The sequence below is a fragment of the Chenopodium quinoa genome, unplaced genomic scaffold (genome assembly GCF_001683475.1).
Source record: "Chenopodium quinoa cultivar QQ74 unplaced genomic scaffold, ASM168347v1, whole genome shotgun sequence".
Taxonomy (NCBI): domain Eukaryota; kingdom Viridiplantae; phylum Streptophyta; class Magnoliopsida; order Caryophyllales; family Amaranthaceae; genus Chenopodium; species Chenopodium quinoa.
In genome coordinates, this window is record NW_018742241.1 from 1,314,119 (window position 1) to 1,336,398 (window position 22,280).

General features: G+C 32.6%; 1 protein-coding gene and 1 long non-coding RNA gene across 2 annotated transcripts; one reads left to right on the forward strand and one right to left on the reverse strand.

Moving 5' to 3' along the window:
* The first annotated feature begins 3,505 nt into the window (after nt 1-3,505).
* Nucleotides 3,506-13,709, forward strand: LOC110736580 (MACPF domain-containing protein CAD1-like). The gene is made up of 6 exons (XM_021916839.1): nt 3,506-4,203; nt 6,183-6,418; nt 10,401-10,596; nt 10,893-11,076; nt 12,029-12,183; nt 12,753-13,709. The coding sequence occupies exons 1-6, from the start codon at nt 3,946-3,948 to the stop codon at nt 13,389-13,391; spliced, it is 1,668 nt and encodes a 555-aa protein (XP_021772531.1). The 5' UTR covers nt 3,506-3,945; the 3' UTR covers nt 13,392-13,709.
* Nucleotides 13,710-19,457: 5,748 nt separating this feature from the next.
* Nucleotides 19,458-19,852, reverse strand: LOC110736120. Its single transcript, XR_002514203.1, has 3 exons — nt 19,811-19,852; nt 19,665-19,703; nt 19,458-19,568 (listed from the first exon to the last, which is right to left on the reverse strand). It is a non-coding gene; the product is annotated as an uncharacterized LOC110736120 (long non-coding RNA).
* Between the last annotated feature and the right edge of the window lie 2,428 nt (nt 19,853-22,280).

A 22,280-nucleotide genomic window follows, 5' to 3' on the forward strand; every position in this document is an offset into this window, starting at 1 on the left:
AGACATTGGAAGAGGTGAGGGATGCAGTGGTGGAGCGGAGGATGGCGGTGGTCTTGGTGGTGGTTGTGGAAGGGAGAGAGTGTGGCTGAGGAGGAAAGAGAAAATGGAGGTAGGGATTTTTTTTTTTTATTTTTTTTATTTTTACCAGGGGAGGTAGGTGTGAACATGAATTGACGAAGATAGTAAACTTTTGTGATGATAATCATGGTTTAAAACTGTGAGATTTAACTGATTTTTTTTAACCAAATTTCACTATTAAGGTCACATTTGTTAACTTGTAAAAGTTCAAGCCTACCATTGATAATAAAAAAAAAATGTTGGCTACCATTGAGAATTTCTTAAAAAATTGACCAAATATTATTAAAACGGGGATATTATATACCAATGGGTTTCAAAAAAAAAAAAATTGTGGATATTATACCCTTCCATTATTAGGTGTAAACATAATTGTAAAATACTTATTTGGCTAATACACCATATTTTATTCCTTACATTTATCATTGAATTTGTTAAACACTCATATAGTCTAAGGATGTAGTTTTAATATACTCATGGTCTAATCAATTCTTTCGTTATATTTCATGTTTAATTTTAATATATGTGTGAAATAAGAAGAAAATAAATGTGAATTATGTTACAGTTGAATTTTGTCCATTAATATAGTGAAACTACCGTGCATGGCACGGGCCCTAACCTAGAATTTTATTAAAATCAAGTTTTTATAATTTCGTGCATATAGAAATAGAGATATATACATTTGAAGATGCGTCTTAAAGACCGTAAAAAATCAAATGGGGCAGAAAATAAGGGACATTAAGAATAATAAAAAAAAAAAAAGAAAGGAGAGAAAATGGAGAAGAATGAAAAAACCCTTTAAAAACAGAATGAGAAAGAGTTAATAGAAACGGAAGGTATTGGACTTTGATAGTTGTAGCAACTAAGGTATTCAACTATGAATCATGGCAAATAAGGTATTGAAACTTTCATCGGAGGTAATTTTTCCGGTAATGACCTCTTTCAATCAGTTACCTTTGTTTTAGTATAAAAATGACTACAATTAAACAAAAATTAAACCAAAATAACAAATCAAACCCAAATCAAATATCAAATTCAAATAAACAAAAATCAAATTCAATAATATGAAATCAAACCCAAATAATCAAAAATCAATTTTAATAATCTGAAATTAAACCCAAATAAACAAAAATCAAACCCTAAGATATGATATCAAACTCAAATAAACAAAAATCAAACCAAAAACACAACAAAATTGAACAAAAAGAAACACACCCATTATTGGACCAACCCCCGCCCATTTTCGGACCAATAACCACCACCCTCCAGTTGCACCAATACCCATCGCACACTAGCACTCCATACTACACACTGTTGTGATTGTCTTCGTTGTATCTCCTAGTAAATTCGTGATACCTGGTGTGTAAATTAGGGTCAAAATATTACTTTGGAAAAATGATTTTGTTCACGCCTCGAAATATTTAATTTGTCCTTTCGTTTTTCCTTGTGACTCTGTTAATTAATTTCCCAAACAATCCAAAGTAATAATTGTTCTACAAAGATGGCAACCATAAGGAATTAACAATAAAATTCTAGAAATTAGACAAGTTCGAGGGCGTGGATTTACGAAAATGGAAAAAGTAGGAGAACTTGACATTAGAGGTCACAAGGAAGAGGAACAAGTGGGAGAACAATTTGTTCAGTACCATCAAAACGATGCAATTTGCGGTAGTTTATTATTGCGTTTATCCATGGCAAATTGGTTAGTTTTTCTATATTATTATCATCTTTCTTTCCATGAATGAAATGATGAATGTGCTTATTCATTGTTTGATTTTTAATTCATGGTTATTTAGCCTGGATGACTTGTCAATTATGATTTGGTTTGATGATGATTTGTTTACAGAAAAGTCTTAACATGTATACCCATTATGTTAATTGATAGAATATGTAATTTGGTATTATATATGCTAATTGTGATTCATGCATGGAATGACTATTGGTGGTAAGATCACAATTATTATGCTTTAATAAAGCACGTTATTGGTCTATACATGGTAAAAGTTAATTGGAGTTTTCAATAGGTCGTGCGATTATGACTAATGGCCACGGTAATTAGAGTACAGTGGAGGTGATCGAATCGAATGTTTTGATTCAAATGATGTCCATCTGGATAGGCCATGAACAAATTAGTATGGATAGTATGGTATATATAATTGATAATTTTATTTATTCAACTTTTGAAATTATTGTTTTTATCTTACAAGACAATGATTTTTTATTTCATGGTGTTGTCTTGTGTAATAATTTCATGTAAAATCAGTTGTATAAGTGTATGTATATGAAACAAATTTGATGGCAATGAGAAGTTTGTCAAAATTTGTATATATGTTGTTCTATTAAATCTTATACATGACACTGATTTTGGTAGATGATGAATTAATGAAATGAATTTATCATTCCTGATGTCCATGCTTTGGAGGAAGAATTTAATTATTCTTGAATACCATGATGAAAGGATAGATGTTTTGCCAAAAAAAATAAAAATATTGGTTTAGTTTATTGATTTGAATATGTCATATGATGTTGCGGTTATGACAACATAGTTATGACATAATTGTTTATTTATTTTTATTATTGGTGTTGACCTATGGTGAAATAGGGTTATGCATTTGACAACATAGTGATTTTGTTCACGCCTCGAAGTGTTTAATTTGTCCTTTCGTTCTTTCTTTGTTACCCTATTAACCAATTTCCCCAACACCACCACCACGAGGCCTCGGCAGACCACCAAAAACACATCAAATACACCATAATTACAACCAAAATAACCCAAAAATACGCAAATTAAAGAAAAAAAACGAAACTTAACCAAAAATCGAACTGAACAAAATATAAAAATAACAAATTAATAAAATTAAAAAAGGAAAAAAAAATCACATAAAATAAACAAAAAAACACAAATATCGAACATACCTATCTCAAATTTCATCTTCTATGGGTTTATAAGTTAATAACTTTGTAGGGTCAAATTCGACAATTAAGACACCAAATCTGGAATTTTTAAGGTCGAATTTAACCACTTAAATCACAAATGAAACTGATGAACGAGAAAAAGAAACTCAAAAATCCAAATTGAATGAGAGAGAGGGGATCACAAGTGCGAAGAGAAGTGAGAAAGAGGAGGGGTGAGAAAAAGGGGGGTCTGGATTGAGAAAAACCATGAGAAGAATGAGAACAGATCTGTGAGAAGAGAAAAGGAAAGGGAGAAGATAGGATTTTCTTGTTTAATTTTTTTTAATTTCTTTTTTTTTTATGTCAAATATTTAATTTTTTTAAAAAAAATTTATGAAAACTTCTACCTTGTGTCAGCAAATTTATTTTCTCTTTGTTTTGCTTAGGATTATCGGTTATAGAAGGTTATAACTTGTTTGAATACCTTGTTTGATTCACTCCAAACTTCATTACCTCATCTACAACTAGAAACCTTAAAGGACCTAGAAAAACCTCCCCTCCATATAGGATTGTTCATTGTTGAAGAAGTGTTTAAAAAAACAAAAAGAAAAAAAGAAAGAAAGAAAAGGAAGAACTTGCTTCCTTGATAAGAGAGTATTGAAGGTTTGAAAAGAGGACCAGTCAACGCCGAATCTTCCACTTCACATTCACTAAAAACGCGTTTGAGTAACCCCGCCAGCCAACCCATTATTATTACAGTCAAAACCTCACAACAACAACAACATCAACTCTTCATTCCATTACTTTGTACATTCAAAAGTCCAACCTACCCCACCTCTTCTTTCAATTTTAATCCCTAGAAAACCCTGGATTTCTTGCAAATATTATTTTTTTGATTTGGTTTTTTTTTAATCTATTAAAAAGCTTTGTTCTTGCTGCTTTCTTCAAGTTATCTGAGCTCAATCCTGTTCAAAAATGGCAAAATCTGATGCATTAATCACTACATTAAGCAATGCAATCCAAGCAGTTGGAAGAGGATTTGATGTTACTTCAGATATTCGATTGTTATACTGTAAAGGGGCACCTGGGTCTCGATTAATTCATATTGATGAAGATCATAAAAGGGATATTTTGATCTCTGATGATGTTGTTCTTCCTAATGTTTCTGTTGATATTGAGTATTCTCCTGGGAAAAAGGCTTGGGAAGCTACTCCTGTTTGTAACTTTCATGAGGTGACAATTTTTACTTTTTTTTTTAATTATACCTTTTGTGGTGAAATTATTATCTGGGTATTTTTTAGAATTTTGATTGATGCTGTGTGTATATGTATGTTGAGGTTTTTGGTTTTTTTTTTTTTTGGCTTGTTTTTGTTTATGTTTGTCATTGCTTAGGGTTCCTTTAATTAGTTTGAATTTCTCATTTGGATATTGGGAAATATGGTTTTAGAATTATTATTGAGCACTTGAACCAATTACCGAGGAGATAAAATATGGTTAGAGACTTGGTATCAATTCCTGTCTACATCAGTGTCCTTGTGGTTCTCTCTACGCCGAAACAAGTAAAATACTTGTAAAAGATAGAATCTGCACATGCTCATGGACTGTAATAACTAATAAGATATTGTGAGTTTTGGTTTTTGGGTGGTTGACTAAGGAAGGTTCACTTCAAAACCCCATCAAACTGTGAAATGAGCAAGTGGAAGTGTAGTATTATAGACTAGAGATGTTTTTTTAGTCTTCATGTTACAAATCAATTTTCAATGTACTTTTGACAGATGGATGGTTTTGGACATTACATAGCCCTTGAAAGATCTCTTAAGCAGAAATCATTATCTATCTGCCACTAATGGACCATTGTGTTCCAGATTCTGTCAAAGTAAACAATTATGTTTGTAGCGATTGAAATTGAAACAGTTCTCTCTGTTCTGTCCAACGCTGTTAAACTTGGACCAGTGTTTCGTAGTCTGTAACTGATGCACATCAGTCAATGCCTTATTGCAGCTTTATGCCTTGCCTTGGACCTATGCCAGATTAGTGGCCTCAAGGGCTCAGAATGGCTAGTTTGCCTCATCAGCAACTGAGCTCTTAGATGATAAGAAGGGGTCACCCTGTCTGCAAAGATTGTCACATATTAAATGGATTTTGAATTTAGGATCTTTAGTAACTGTATCCATCACTCTACTAAGGTACTCTTTGCCAAGCACTAACATATAGGGTGAAAAGGGATCATCCTATCTCAACCCAATTGTGCTTGAAAAGACAATGTAGAGTCATCATTGAGCATAATTGCTTTCTGTAAACTGAACTTGAGCCCAGAATTAGCAATCTTTGCTTTGAATACACCCATTCAAAGATATCATAAGCTTTCTTCAAGCCAATTCAATTGTGGTCTTAGAACTTCATAGATTCTAGTGCCAGTAGAGCATTATGATCAATAGCTGCTTGGAGAAGTCTGAATCAGTATTTTGCCACATAAGCAACTGAGCTCTGGTATTATTGAGAAGGATCACCCTGTCAGCAGGATTCGTCATATCGTAGGTAGAAATGTAACATTGACTTCTTCAAGCTTTAACCCAGTTTTGAGTTCTGACAAGACAACTGCAAAGAAGTCTGGATTGACCATCTCACAAGATTTCTTCATTTAGAAACAAAATCAACCATATGAGCTACTTATCAGAGTTGATGAATCATACTGTTTTCTTTGATTCCGTAATGGCAAAATCTGCATAGATTTCCATCTACTTCTGGCTTGGTAGCATTGGCCTATAGCTAGCAAGCCCCGGTTTAATTGCAGTGACAGACCGAACTTACTATCCGTAACACTCCGAAAGTGTCCTAATTCTTCCCACCAAAGCAGGATTAGTAAAAATCCTGAAACTCTCTGTATATTCTTTTATTTAACCAGCAGACTACCTGGCTTTAAAATCAGCTATTATTCCATGTGAATCCATTATGGAAAAGGTGTTTTCAAGTCCTCTGGTTTCAGCAATTTTCTAATCTCTTTTGAAAATCTTATGCTGATCAGTTTTTTCTTGAGACGTTTCTGTTTCTTTTAAGTTGTCATGGCCTAAGTGGAGCTGAATTTTTTTAAAATTTCTACTTTATTATTTGACAATGGTGCTATTTGGACATATTTTGTAATACGGAATATTCATATATGGCTGAATATTTAATTAATTTGTAATAAAAACTGTTTTCATGTTTTCATTCAGATGTCAGAGCATTTCAATAAGAAGTCAGGATTGACTGGAAGTATACCCCTTGGAAGCTTTAATGCCATGTTTAATTTTAGTGGTAATTGGCAAGCTGATGCAGCAGCTACTAAATCCCTTGCAACGCTGGGTTATTTCATACCCTTGTACAAACTTCAATTGAAATCGCAATTAGCTTTGAAGGATGAAATTAAAGCTGCAGTTCCTTACACCTGGGATCCTCCTGCTCTGGCAAGGCAAGTAACATTAGTTAATCCTTCTGTCCCACATTACTTTTAACATATATCAGTGGTATCACATAGTTATAGGAGATAAGTTGTTTGATTATCTATTGTTATTTTAATAGAAAAATATATGTGATGGGAGTTGGTGCTTTAGTGGGGTATTTGTATGATTGTTTTAATTTTAACATAGGTGTTAAAAAGGAGATAGTGGGTCCACAAGAAAGGTAATTAATAATTGATAATTGGTATTTGGTAGGACCATACCAAAAATGAAGTGTCTATCTGTCTAAAGACAAATGAAAGTGAAAATTAGGGATGACAAAGGGTTGGATTTGGATTGGATTATGCAAAATCTGACTCCGACCGTAGAAGCTGTCAGATTTATACTCCGCCTCCGACTCCGACTTTCACATTTGACTCCGATCTGACTATAAATCGCAGCATTCGCCTCCAACTCTGACACCAATCTGACAGACTTTAACTCCGACTCTCCCACTTATTTTGACCTAATTATCAACAACCAAATATTTAATCAATGTCAAAAACCTATAAATCCATTAATTGAATAATAAAAAATATGTAAGTATATTTAATAGTCGGATGCGGATCTGATAAGTTGGAAGAATACGATTCCCACCCTCCTCCGACTCGGGGTCGAATTCGGTAATACCAAGTCGAAATTGAATTATTATTTCTCGGATCCGGCTCAGATCTTTTTCTTCGGATCAGATTGAACCAAGGTTCGGACTAGATTGTCGTCCCTAGTGAAAAGTGTTCAAATCTTTGGGTATCATATTCTGTAATTTCGTTTCGTGCTTTCTAGATTTCCATTTTGATTCATTATCATTTATTTGTGGTACATGCTCTTCTTTCTCTATTTTAGTTTCTTGGTAATGGACAAAATTCACTACCTGATATTTACTTTGATTGTGCATTATGTGTACCTTTTTATTGTCTCTTCCTAAGCTACTCACTTTGTTTTAGGCTTTATTCTCTTCACCTTATTCTTATTACTTATTCTTGTTAGAACTATGACTACATCAGAATATTCACCGGATCAAATCTTAATTCCGCTTGCTTATTGCCATGTATCTTTAATTTCGTTTTTGTAAAAGTTATGAAGAGTGTATATTTGAAAATACACGTTGAGGCGAACCTAACCCATGTATCTTTAATTTTGTTTTTGTAAAAGTTATGAAGATTGTATATTTGAAAATACACTTTGAGACGAACCTAACATGATTCCACTTATAAGGAGAAATTGTAAATAACCACCCTTCAAAGCACCTAAAATTGATTTTACTACCCTTTTTTTGTTTATTTTAAATTACCACCCCTTAAAATAAAAAAATTTAGCAATCACTACCTCTTTATATTTAGTTCCATTTTTTCAAATAACATTGATTTTCATGCCAAAACTTGGTCTATTAATGTTTTGGGGTCACTGTTGTCCTTTGGGTTAATATTTGAGGTCAGAATTGAATTTTTTTTTTTTTAATTGAAAATGACTCGTTTTGGATGTTTAAAATTACCTCGATTTGCGTGAAAATTTCAAAATGAGGCATTTTTGATACTTTTTTGGGTGTTTTGACCTCAAATCGGATTCTAAGGGACAAAGTGACCCCCAAAACCTTAATAGACTAAGTTTTGGCACGAAAATTGATAACTTTTTGTTAAGAGGTGGCGATTTCTAATATATATATATATATATTTTTTAAGGTTATTTAAAATTAAAAAAAGAGGTGGTAAAATCAATATTAGGTGATTTGAGGGGTGGTTTAATACAATTTTTCCACTTGATATGTTTTTTTTATAGACGTACAATTAAGGTCAAAGTTACCAAGGCAATCACATCAAACTAGATTTGAAATATTCATACCATACCAAACTAACATGCTTACCAATGCACGGCACGACTTCTCTGAACACTTTATTCAGGTGAAGAGAACAAAGCCTTAAGTTGGATGTGATAGGTTGACTAACATGCTTACCAATGCACGACTTTAACCATTAATATGTTCAACTACCTTTTAGAAAGAATTACAATATGTTATACATTAAGATAAGTCTAATTCCATCTTATATACTAGCATTGTTTTAATATGTTATTTAAAAAATTATGGTCAATGTGAGACCTGTAAATAGTGCAAAAGTCAACATGTTGTCAAGCCTGAGTAGACTAGTAGAGGTAGTAGTTGTTCCACTTGATTTTTCATGGTCTTCAATGCACACCACTCTAGTACTAAGTTACGTGTTTAAAATAATTACTAGGAGTTGATATTATGTTATAATCATCAATTCATCATACTATTTTTTTTTTTTTTTTTATCTGTAAGGAAATGAATTATAATCATGGTTTACAATCTTTGATCTTAACTAATTAAAGCTCACTTGTATTATTGATTGTGCTTGTGCTTGTGGAAGCTATTTCTTTTAGTATGTTACTTCTCTTTTGCCTACCTTATTTAACTTAGAAGTTGTGTCTATTCTGGTTGGTTATCTTTTGCAAAAATTGGTTAATTGAATGGCCATTCCCTCCCTCCCCCCTTTCTAGTGAAATATTTTATATACACTCAGGTGTACCGTGCACCCAATTAACTCAAAGTTAGTTTTTGCTCTTCATTTAATAATTAAATGAAAACAATCATCAAAATGTGAACAAAATGTTCCGGGTGTACCGTGCACCCGAGTGTATATAACAATCTTTTCTTTTCTAGTAAGGCCTTGTAAGATCTTACTGAAAATAATATTCAATAAAAATAAGTTTAATTTGTAAAAATAATTAAAGTTGAGCAAAAATAATATAAGTTCAGTAAAAATAATATTAGTTCAGCAATAATCAGGTGAAGAGGGTAGATGCCTAAAAACTTTTCAAAACAATCACAAGGTATATTGAGTTTATATTTGTTCCTTTGAGATTTTCAGATGATTGCTTAATCCTAATTTTATCACTGATTGACTATAGCACCTATCAGAAAAAGTTCAGAATTATTGTTGGGCATGACTGATGCTTGAATTATGTGTATGCCCTAGAAATTAAGTTATTTTCCTCAATATGCATAATTTTACTTTCACCTAATCTTGATTGTAGTGCACTTTACTAATGGTTTTTGCAAATAATAATCTAGTAACTAATTACAGTCATAAATTCATAAGTGATTTTGTATGTATATTAAAAAAAAAAAAACTTGAAATGGATAATTCTGTTATTTTTTCAATGTCCTATCCTAGGAAGTTGATTAGTCTCCCGTGCAGCTGAAATCACAAAATAATGATGGGTATTACCACACCTTGTCAATTTATTTGTAACGGTTAGGCATTTTTTACTCACACTTCATGTAAAATCATGGCAAATAATTTGAAACGAAGGTGTTTTCTTTTTTTTATTTTTTTATCTGCGGTTGAGGTTGAATTATGACTATACTCTGAACATCAATAGAAAGATGCAAAGTAGGGGGACCAAAAGTCCATCATAAATTGAGGGAAAAGAACATATAAATTTAAAATCAGAAAAGAACATCATGTTCTTAAATCCAATGCAATCATTGATGCTCTTTTTAAGGATAGTGAATGGTATTAAAGTAACAAGAAGTATCATCAGTCTGCATGTTTTCATGGAGTATCATCAGGAATAAGTGACAACTTATTAGATTCTCAATCTTCTCATAAGAAATTAATTTCTATAACGATGCCTGATAGATTTATTGTTTGTTCCAAAGGCATGACCATCTGTAATACTCTTGCCATCTAGTGTTTTAGCAACTTATTTCAGGACCAGTTCTCTTATAGAAAGATGGAAACACACACACACACACACATACAATCACCCTTGTAATCATGTTTGTGTGATTTACTTTATGTTAAAAATGTTTGGTATTGAAATGATATGGCAAACATTTATATTCTGCTGATATCCCTTGTTTTTTTGCTAGAAACTTGGGGATGAGGTTTCCGATTGATAGCTCATTTGAGTTTTCTTTTTCTTCTTTTTCAGTTTTATTGAAAATTTTGGTACCCATGTTGTTAAATCTGCAACCATTGGTGGGCGGGATGTAGTTTATGTCCGACAAGACCAATCATCACTTTTGTCAGCATCGGATATTGAGAATTATATGAAAGACATTGGGGATCAGAGATTTACAGACTTGAGAGGCCAGCCTAATGCTTCCCCTCTGAAATACAAGGACAAGGCTAGTATTGCTGCTTACCTGCTTTGCTCAAACAAAATAATTTTTTTTTATTTATTTTTCTTGATCAGTTCCCCTCAAAAAAAAAAAAAAAAAAAAAAAAAAAGAGATATAGTAGGTGCAGTTTTTATTCTGGGTGTGTTTCTTGTGAGGAGTGTCTCTCTCTCTCTCCCTCTTTCTTAATTTTCAATGGAAGAGAGGAGGAAGGAGTTCTTATTTTCCTCCTTGTGCCTCTAAGTTACTTACTAAACTAAAGTGGGCAGAGTATCAGAATGTGATAAATAAATATAATCTTGCAGGATGTTACTGTTATTTTTAGAAGAAGAGGAGGCGACGATCTTGAGCAGAGTTCCATCAAGTGGGCAGAGACTGTCTACTTATCACCGGATGTAATTGACATGACTTTTGAACCTATAGTCTCTCTTCTTGAAGGAGTACCTGGTCTTAAACATTTAGCCCATGCTATTGAGCTCTATTTGGAGTGTAAGGTTCTCTTCACAAGTCACATCTACTTAATTTTCCATTTAAATTCTGTATTTCATTCCTTCTAGTTTTATGTAGTTTTTCGTTCTTTAAGTTTTATAGGACTACCACACTTTGCTTAAAGCATTCTTCATTACGATAAATTGTTGTCATATGTAACAATCATCAGTAACTCAGCATACTATAGAGACTTGTATGTTTTTACCAGCACCATGATTCCATACTGTAACAACAAAGAATTAGCTGGGTATTTCGTATAGAGATTAGAGAATGCTTATTTTCATGTTCCTATGACCTGCAACCAAGTCTGTTTGGAGAAAAATAGGATCCCATCTGAAATAATCACTGCCTCTGTCCCGTACTAATATTTGTCCTTTCTAATTTGAGATGTCACAGCTAATGTTCTTAGATATTTGTATGTATCATTCATCAATAATTTCATTAGATATTTTACAAGGTTACTTTTGCTAGAACAATATTTCCAGCATAAAATTTCTTATCCTGATTATTTAGCTTTTTTTAGTCAATATGGAATATAATTTTGGGGCGGAGGGAGTAACATACATGATTAACTTTTAACTCCCAACTTTTTGTATCTGAGATTCCAATAATCTGTACTTAGCTGCATAATGTAAACTAATTTCCTGTGCTACCTTGTAGCTCTAGAGCATCCAATTTCACATTCCGGTAGAAGAGAATTTAGATAATGGGATAACCCTCAATATTTACCGTAACTGTTAAAAAAAATGTAAAATAAAGTTCACTTTGACGTATGCAAATTTTTTATCTCAGAAAAGTGGCCAATCATATAGCAATTATCGTCCTTATGTGCATTCTTTGTTGTATCATATTCTTTGTAGAGTAGATGTTTAGATGTGTATCCGAGCTACTATGGGAGAGGAAAAGTTATTCTGCATTTTACATTATTGAATTATATTTTTGATTTTGTTAGACAAGCCACCTCTTGAAGATCTACAGTACTTTTTAGAATTTCAAATACCTCGAGTCTGGGCACCTGAACAAAGCAATCTGCAAAGAAAAGAGCCTGTTTGTCAATCACTTCATTTCAGCTTGATGGGTCCCAAACTTTATATCAGCCCTGAGCAGGTAACTTGTCTATTCTGAGATTCTCATGATATAATGATATATCGATATGTTCTTTGAATCTTTTGATAGCAGTCCTTTCTTGTATAAAAAATGGGTTTTCTTATTAACATTTTTTATTTTTTTTATTTATTTTTTTTTATTTTTTTAAAATTTTGTTATTGATGATTAGGAAGAGACTTGATCTATAACTCAAAGAAAGAAATCTGATGTATGAGCGTGTGATTCATAGTATGATAACTATGTCTGATATTTATTCTGTTAAATAAATAGCGTAGAGTTGCAATACCTGCAAATGTCTAGCATTATAATAACTGCGTAGAAAATGACTCCCAAAATATCCAGTCTTCCAGGGAATAATGGCATGAATATTTTAAAACATACATGTAATGTATGAGATCATATGGTAAGGTCTTTTGGCGAACCAGATATGGTGACCACTGACATTCACATCCTTCTATTATGGACATTTCCAAATAGTTTACCCTTTAAACTATTGCAATATAAGAATAAGATTGCTCTTTTTATTTCAAAATTTACTCTGACAAACAATCCATGATAAAATTCAACAGGTGACAGTTGGGCGTAAACCAGTAACTGGTCTGAGGCTTAGCCTTGAAGGTGCCAAGCAAAACCGCCTTGCCATCCATCTCCAGCACCTAGTTTCACTCCCGAAAATCCTCCAACCCCACTGGGATTCCCACATGGCTATTGGTGCACAAAAATGGCAAGGACCTGAGGAACAAGATAGCCGTTGGTTTGAACCTATTAAATGGAAGCACTTCTCTCATGTAAGCACTGCTCCTATAGAATATAAAGAGACTTGCATTGTCGATCTTTCTGGTGTACATATTGTAACAGGAGCCCAACTTGGAGTTTGGGATTTTGGTGTTAAAAGTGTGCTGTATCTCAAACTCCTGTTTTCAAAGGTACCGGGTTGCACCATAAGACGATCTGTATGGGACCATACCCCTTCAAATTTTACTGCTTTGCATAAAGCAGATGGTACTTTATCTAATGAACAAACTCCCGAAGATAAGAGATTAGACAGCGGCGGTGCTGCAGCAAAGCTTGCAAAACTAGTAGACTCGACAGAGATGTTAAAAGGGCCACAAGATTTACCTGGTCACTGGTTAGTAACCGGTGCCAAGCTTGGCGTGGATAAAGGGAAAATTGTTTTGAGGGCCAAATATTCCCTTTTGAATTATTGATCATTTGTGGTGTTGGTTGTTTATTTCTTAGTCAAATTGAAGCTCCATCATTTTTTGTAGTCTTAGTCAACTGGATCTGATTGATTGTATATTCATGTAATAAGTGTTGTGTTCTCAATTGTCAAAGCTTTTTTTGTATTTCTTTTGCTTTTTTAGGGTTTACAAATTAGAAGTAGTGATGTTACTACTCTAGAGCCTCTTTTCTTTTGGTTCAGGGTATTCCTTGAAAAAAAGAGGACTTGGTTGTTAAGTGCCTGTTGGTGCTGCAAATAATGTATAGGTTTCCACTGAATGTTGAAACGTTTAGCAATTCGGGTAAATGGGGTGTGTTCTTGATTGATTTTACATTGATTTCAGGCTCACAAAAGTAAAGAACTAAAATGTTGATGAGGCCTGCAATGTTGTTGATTTCACTCTTGGTGAAACAGATGAATGTGGTAGTCATTTTAGCTATAGATTTAGTGGGCATGACGCGTGAGCTTTATTTAGCCATTCGAGCTGGTATGTAAGATATGAGTTCAAATTTTGTGTACATGATTCTAACTATACGTAGTCTCGGCTGGGGTCAAGGAACATCCTATCTGTCATTGGGCCTCAAGTTTCTCTTCAATCCATCAATTAACCATCCCAGATTTCTAAACTCATTAAATTGGAGTACTTCAGTGGCATCAGGATGAGGCTATAAATGAGAAAATAAAGCCAACTAACATAAACTGAATCATAATTTGGCTACATAATGAGAGTTAGGAACTAAACTCCCGAGCATATTAGATCATTTGATTGATCTTGAGTCAAGAATTTTTTTATTTATTATAGTAAAGTCTAGCTAATGCAATAGGACAGTGTAAGCCCAAAGGTAAGTGGGCCTAATGTCACGTTTCTGACTAGTGACTACTTTGTAGGATCTAGTCACACATAGGGGTGGGACTTTTCAAACCGAACCGTGAAACCGCCCGTTACCGAACCGAACCATCACGGACCGATCCGTTTATAAACCGATAAATATAAACCGAAAATCGAACTGAACCGTTCAATATCAAACCGAAACCGAATTGAACCGCTCAATGTCAACCCGTTACGGACCGTAAACCGATAACAAACCAAACTGCGCAAATCCGAACCGAAACGAAACCGAACCGAATGGTATATAAACCCGTTAATGACCCGAACCGTTTATAAACCGAAACCGTTTAAACCGAAAAAAAAAACCGTTTAAACCGAACCATTTGTAACCCGCTAACCGTTTAAACCGACCTGTTTATGAACCGAAACCGTTTAAACCGCACGTATAAACCGTACCGTTATAATCCGCTAACCTGTTTAAACTGATCCGATTACAAACTGCTTAATTCAAACTGAATTATTTATAACCTAAATGGCTAAATAGTAAATACAATTAATGTTAATAAATGTAGATCTAATCAAACGGCTTAGGATTATACAAAGGTTTATATTACCTAGATCTAGGCCAACGACATTATTAATATCGTTTTAGATTACTTATTTATTTTAATTACAAGATATATCATTTGTATCATTTTCATTCCAGTAATAATGCTAGTCCACCCAAATTATCTTCATTGTTCCTTGATATTCATGATCATCCAATAACACTCAAAGCCTCAAAGGTAACATAAGATTGGAGATGTATGAGATTGCGTTACACAAGTGGCATAAGCATTAGAATATTACTGTACTAGTCAATAAGGCGTACAATCATTCACATTATCACTTTATAAAACTTTCTTATACAAGTATTTTGTAAAGGGGAGGACTAAAATGTTTATAAAACACATTTTTTTAGCTTTTCTTAAATTAAACCAGATATTAAGTAAAAGAATTTTAATAAATACGGAGGCATCCCAAATCTGTAGCCACAATTATTTCATAACATTACCACAAATCCAGCAGATAAATAGCATTAAAATTCGAGTAATATCAACAAGCAATTAAAAAAAGTCACCATTTTCATTGATTAAAATTCACAATACATATACCAATACATAATGAAACTACTATCACTACTACCCAGATTAGATTTCAGATTTATCAACTGAAATATCATCAAGTTTAGGGTTGCAAAAAATGATACATGATAATATGAAGGGAGGAGTGAGAATGTGAGTGATTTGGGAGCAAAATCTTGAAGCAGCAGCACAGCACCCAAGAGCAGAGGAAATAGCAGCAACAAGCAGGAACCAGCACACGCAATAACAGATCATCAACTTATCAGAAGCAAGGAATAATATAAGCAGAAGGGACTCAGCAGGAACTTATTTTTGTTTTTCAAAATTGCTCTCAGATTTACGTTTATCGTATCATCACTGAGCAATGGCTGTTTTAACTTAAAACTTGAAAAATGCTGCCAGCAAGTACATATACATTGAAGTCTCAACATAAATGACAAGGGCAACGATGATTCAAGAAAAATTAAAACAGCAAGCATAAGAAACAGCAGCAACAAAACAGCAGCAAGCATAAGAAACAACAGCAACAAAACAACAGCAGCAACAACTCAGCAGAGACAACAACCAAAAGGCAAAAGCACTACCAGCAGGCAGCAGCTCATAACAAGTTCAAGCAACTTCAAAATTATAGCTTTTGTTTTTTTAAAATTGCTCTCAGATTTACATCACTGAGCAATGGTTGTTTTAATAAAAACTTGAGAAATGCTGCCAGCAAGTACCAAAATACATTTAACTATTTAAGTCTCAACATAAATGACAAGGGCAACGATTTTAAAAGTCTTGAAAAATGCTGCCAGCAAGTCTGAAAATAAATGACAAGGGCAACGATTTTAAAAGTCTTGAAAAATGCTGCCAGCAAGTCTGAAAATAAATGACAAGGGCAATGATTTTTCAAGATAAAATAAACCACAATGAGACACAAATACCAGTTATGCAGATGAAGCACTTTCGGCTTCAATCTCTTTACCAATAAGGAGGACGTCTTCCTCAACATCCGCTTGATAACCACGACACCAATTTTTGGTGGTAACCAATGCCTCAACATTCTTTGGAAAAAGTTTACCCCTATATTTGTTCAAAATACGACCACCCAAACTAAAAGAAGATTCAGAGGCCACCGATGTAATAGGAATGGCCAAAACATCCCTTGCCATATTAGCTAAAATAGGAAGAGAAGAAGCTTGAGATTCCCAATACTTGAGAACGTCAAAATGTTCCCCTTGAATTAATCGCGAACGAGGTCCATTCAAATATGCCTCAAGATCAGCCAGAGGGCATCTAGTTGAATCATCACATTCGTCATCAACCTCACGCAACTGAAACAGATTTTTTATTATAAAAGTTAAATTATGATATTACAAATAAAAATAGAAGACTACCATTGATATTGAGTATATTGTATAACATAAATACCGTGAACATATTTTGAGATCTCAACGTGCGATTAGAATTTTCAGATTGAGCTGTGTTTGAAGAGGCAGGATTTCTGCAGCTTGTATTAGATGCAGTAGAATAAAATTTATAAAGGTCATAAAAAGCTTCCTTAATCATCATAATCTTTTCGTCGCATGCCTCATCATTATACAACGAGTTCAACATATGTCTCACTCGAAACAACTTATAACGAGGATCAAGAGCAATAGCAACTGAAAGTATCAAACTATAATCCTCCCAATAACTCTCAAACTTCTCAAGCATAACTGCTGCCATGGGTGCAAGTTTAGGGTCTTTAAAGGCTTGAGTAATAGCGTACTCAATTTTTAAAACACTAACAAAATACAAATTAGAAGTGGGATATTCGGTACCAGAAAATAACACAGTTATATCATTAAATGGCTGATGGAAATCACAAATTTTTTGAATGGTATCCCATTCATCAGCATCAAGTCTATAAGAAATACCCAAAAACCTACTAGTATATAGAATCAAGGCATCCTTAGCTTCTAAGGCTTTTCGGAGCATTGTATAAGTGGCATTCCAATGAGTCACAACATCGAGACATAACTTACCATTAAAAGCAGAGTCTAACTCAGACAAAGCATTCTCAAATTGATTTAATCTAGAATCAGAAGCATCAATATATTTAACAACCTCACGCAATTTTTCAACACTTTCATGAACTTCTTTTAAACCTCTTTGAACAATAAGATTTAAAACATGAGCTGAACATCGAACATAAAAGAATTTCCCATTACAAGGAAGAGGAGAGCATTGCATTAATTCTTTTTTCAAATATTCAACCATAACATCCATAGAACGAGCATTATGGGGAGGGCCACAATATCTAAAATTTAAAATTTACCTTGAAGGTTCCACTCTTTAATCAGTTTAAACACAAACTTTCCAACCTCAACACCAGTATGGGGAGGGCCACAATATCTAAAATTTAAAATTTTAGACCTAAGAGACCAACTGTTATCAACATAATGAGCAGTCAAAGTGAGATAGCCTCGGTTAGTACATGCAGTCCACAAGTCACATGTAAAGCTAACTCTACCAGAAACATTAGCCAAAGACTCATGCAACAAGGATTTATATTTATCATGCTCAGCAATAACATACTTTAACATAGTTTTTCTACAAACATGCTGCACCTTAGGATTCAAATATGCATGAAGTTCCCTAAGATATTCATGCTCTACATATTTAAAGGATATGCATGGCAGATAATAGCTTTAGCAAACTTTTGTAAATAAGTTTTTTGATCAAATTGTGATTCGTTACCGGACTGGAGACCATGCTTTTCCAAACATGCATTAATATGAGCTCTACAAGTTGAAGTACTCGCTTTACCAGGTGCTTTATATTCTTTGCCACACAAATTACAATGAGCATAATCTACCTTTTCATTACCTATCGTCTTTACAAAAAAAGTGTAATGCTTCCATATACCCGCGGTTCTTTGACGTTTATTAACAGAAGGATTGATAGTGCCGGTATTACTAGCATCATCAACGGGAGTGGGACAGAGGCAGCTTGAGAGCTAACAGTATCAAAATTTGATTGCCTCTCATAGTCAAATTCATCATACTCGCAAGACATGATTGAAACAAAAAAAAAAAAAACAGCATTTATAAGTACCAAAATTAAGTGACAGATTCTACTAATAGTGAGCAATTAAGCATGCATTGTCTCATGTGACTGACATATGTGTACATTTTAAGTACTAACTTTAAGCCAACTTTAAGCCAACTTTAAGCCAATCATACAAGTATACATTTTAAGTACATAACAAGTATACTAACTTTAAGTACTAACTTTAAGCAGAATAAGATTAGCAGAATGGGGACTTATTGAAGAAATTGTGTAGCTTCTAGATAATACAATTAAGCACCTAAGAGAAAACAAATATTGTAGTTAATTAGAGAAAATAAGTTAACTCAATGCAAATGCACATCTGTAGTGGCTACAATAAGTAAAAATGAACCAAATTAAGAAAACAGAAGTTGTTCCTTCAACAACAACAACACCAACAACAAAAAATAAAAATAAAATTAATCCACTCTCAAAACAGCTAGCATCAATGTAAATGCCAAAACTAATTCTCATTCAACAACACATCACAACATTTACTGATTACTATGGCCACTCTTCATTAGCATCCTGCTCACAGCTGCCAAAATACTCCTCGTCCTTCTACCACCCCCCTAATTCCTTATTCAACAGAAATGTCAATATATTTCGATAAGAATTCTCTAAAAGACTAGAAAGCTGCACTAGCTAAGTGAAACAAACGTGTCTACTCATTTGAGGTGAACCAGAGTAATCCTTCTCCCTTCAAACCAATTAATCACATGAATTATGTTCACACAGACAAAACCGTAACCCGTTAATCGCATAAAAATTGCAACCAAATCAACCAACACAACACAACACAACACAACCATAATTCAATTCCCCTCCCTGTGAAAATCAAGATCTAGCGACTATACATTGCAAAACAACCAACATAACACAACCATAATACAAATACCAAATCTACAAAAAAAAAAAAAAAAAAATTTACGTATCAAAAAAAAAAAATCACAAAATATACATTGCAAAACAAAAAATGAACAAAAGAACTAGAACTTTCAAAAAAAAAATCAGAAATTATAATTTACAAAATAATAAATGAAAAAACAGAACTTAGAAAAAATAATAGGAACTTAGAATGAGAATGAAAAATACAAATACCTTATATCGTCCGTGAGTAGAGAATATGAAAGATCTACAAAAAAAAGAAAAAAAAAATTAAAATTAAAAAAAAAGGCAGATAAACTCATAAACCAGAATAAATAGAACTTATAAAAAACCAGAAAAATACCAGAAAAATTCGAAGTTTGAGAATATCCAGAAAAAAGATCTACAATAAACCAGAAAAAACAGAACTTAGAACAAAAAATAGGAAATTAGAAGTTTTCAACAAAAAAAAAAATCGGAACTTAGAATGAGAATGAAAAATACAAATACCTTATATTGCCGTGAGTAGAATATGAGTATATGACAGATCTAAAAAAAAACAGAAATTAATCAATTCGGAATAAATGAACAAAAGAATTAGACCTTCCAAAAAAAAAATCTGAAATTTTAAGACTAAATGAAAATATCAGATGAGGAAATGAGAGTTTCATAGGCGTGAGAACTGAGAATTTGAGAAAGCTTGAGAGATTCAGATGAAGAGGGAGATAGCTAGGGTTAGGAGGTTAGGAGAGAGAGAGAGATGTTTGAGAATATCAGAGAGATGAGGAAATGACAAATGAGGCCTGTGTGCTAGTGAGTTTTCTCTAGGTTTAGTTTTAGGTTTTACTTCTTCTCCTAATCTAACCGTCCATTTTTAATCTCAGCATCTCACTGTTCATTTTTTTTTTGGTAGTAATAAAGTAATAAAGGTCTGGTTCCAGAATGTTCATGCAACATGCCAGCTTTATCAACGGTCTTATTTTTTTTTCGAGACTTTTTCCTTTTTTTATTAAAATATATTAATATATTATTATTATTTTTTTTTTGAAAACTATTATTAATTATTTTATTATTTTGAGGTTACTATAATTATTATTATTATTATTATTATTATTATTATTATTATTTTGAGGTTATTATTATTATTATTATTATTATTATTAATAGTATTATTATTGTTAGAATGTTAATATAATTTATGTTAATATTCTTATTATAAGTATTATATTATTATTATTAATATTATTATCATTATTATTATTATTATTATTATTATTATTATTAATATTACAATTACTTATAAATTGTAAGAAACACAAATGAAACAAAATTGAAATTAATTCAATATGACATAATTAATGACTTAATGACGTTAATGTACATCAATATCTAACATCTCTATGTATAAGTGTATAACTATATATATGAATATATCAGTGAGTCTGTGACTTTAAATATAATAAAATAATAACTTAATAAGTAATAAACTAATAACTAATAAGAGTAAGACTAATAAAGTAATAAGTAATAACTAATAAGTAATAAGTAGTAACTAATAAAGTAATGAAATCTAACTGTTGTTTTTCATGGGCATTCAATCTAACCGTTGTATATTTGACCATTTGACTATTTGACTATCTGTACATTAGTATTGCTCTTGCATAATGATTTCATCACCACTTTAGTGATTTCGTCATTTCGTCCATTTAACTTATCAAGTTGTTTGAATTAGTAATCTAAACAAAGTACCAAACTAAATAAATAATTCATTTAATCTCGTGTAAGTGTGTAACTTATAAATTATAAGAAATGCAAATGTTTGGAAATTGAAATTGATACAATACGATATTGACATATTGTTAATGTATATGTATTATGTATATACTTATAAATTGTAAGAAACACAAATGAAACAAAATTGAATGAATTCAATATGACATAGCTAATGACTTAATGTACATCAATATCTAACATCTCTATGTATAACTATATATATGAATATATCTGTGAGTCTGTGACTTTAAATGTAATAAACTAATAACTTAATAAGTAATAAGAGTATAAGAATAAGTCTAATAAAGTAATAAGTAATAACTAATAAAGTAATGAGTAGTAACTAATAAAGTAATGAAATCTAACTGTTTTTTTTTCATGGGCATTCAATCTAACCGTTGATTATTTGACTAATTGTACATTAGTATTGCATAATGATTTCATCACCACTTTAGTCATTATGTCATTTCGTCCATTTAACTTATCAAGTTGTTTGAGTTAGTAATCTAAATAAAGTACCAAACTAAATAAATAATCCATTTAATCTCGTGTAAGTGTGTAACTTATAAATTATAAGATATGCAAATGTTTGGAAATTGAAATTGATTCAATACGATATTGTTAATGTATATGTATTATGTATATCATATGGTAGTATGGTATGAATGTACGATTGGTATCATAGTATCATTGGCTCATTGCCTCATTGAATCATTGGTATGTAAGTAATTAAGTATGTAACTATGTAACTATGTACGTATAATCGATAAACATATATGTTAAAACTTAAAAATTTAAAACATTTGTTGATCGATCTAATTGAGTACTTGTACTTCCTTAATTATCGATTTATTGTATTCTAAGTATCAACTCATTAAATCATGGTCATGACGCGATCTTTAAAACAATCATGATTCATGAATTCATGACCCAAACCGCTTATAAACCGAACCGGCATGATCCGAACCGTTTATAAACCGAACCGACATTGGACTGGGGTAAACCCGCCCCTAAACCGGCCCATTTCAAACCGAACCGACATGATCCGTACCGTTTATAAACCGAACCAACAGTGACCAGGGTAAAACCCGCCCCTAAACCGACCCGTTTCAAACCAAACCGGCATGATCCAAACTGTTTGTAAACCGAACCGTCATCAACCTGGGTAAACCCGCCCCTAAAACCGATCCGTTTCAAACTGAACCGG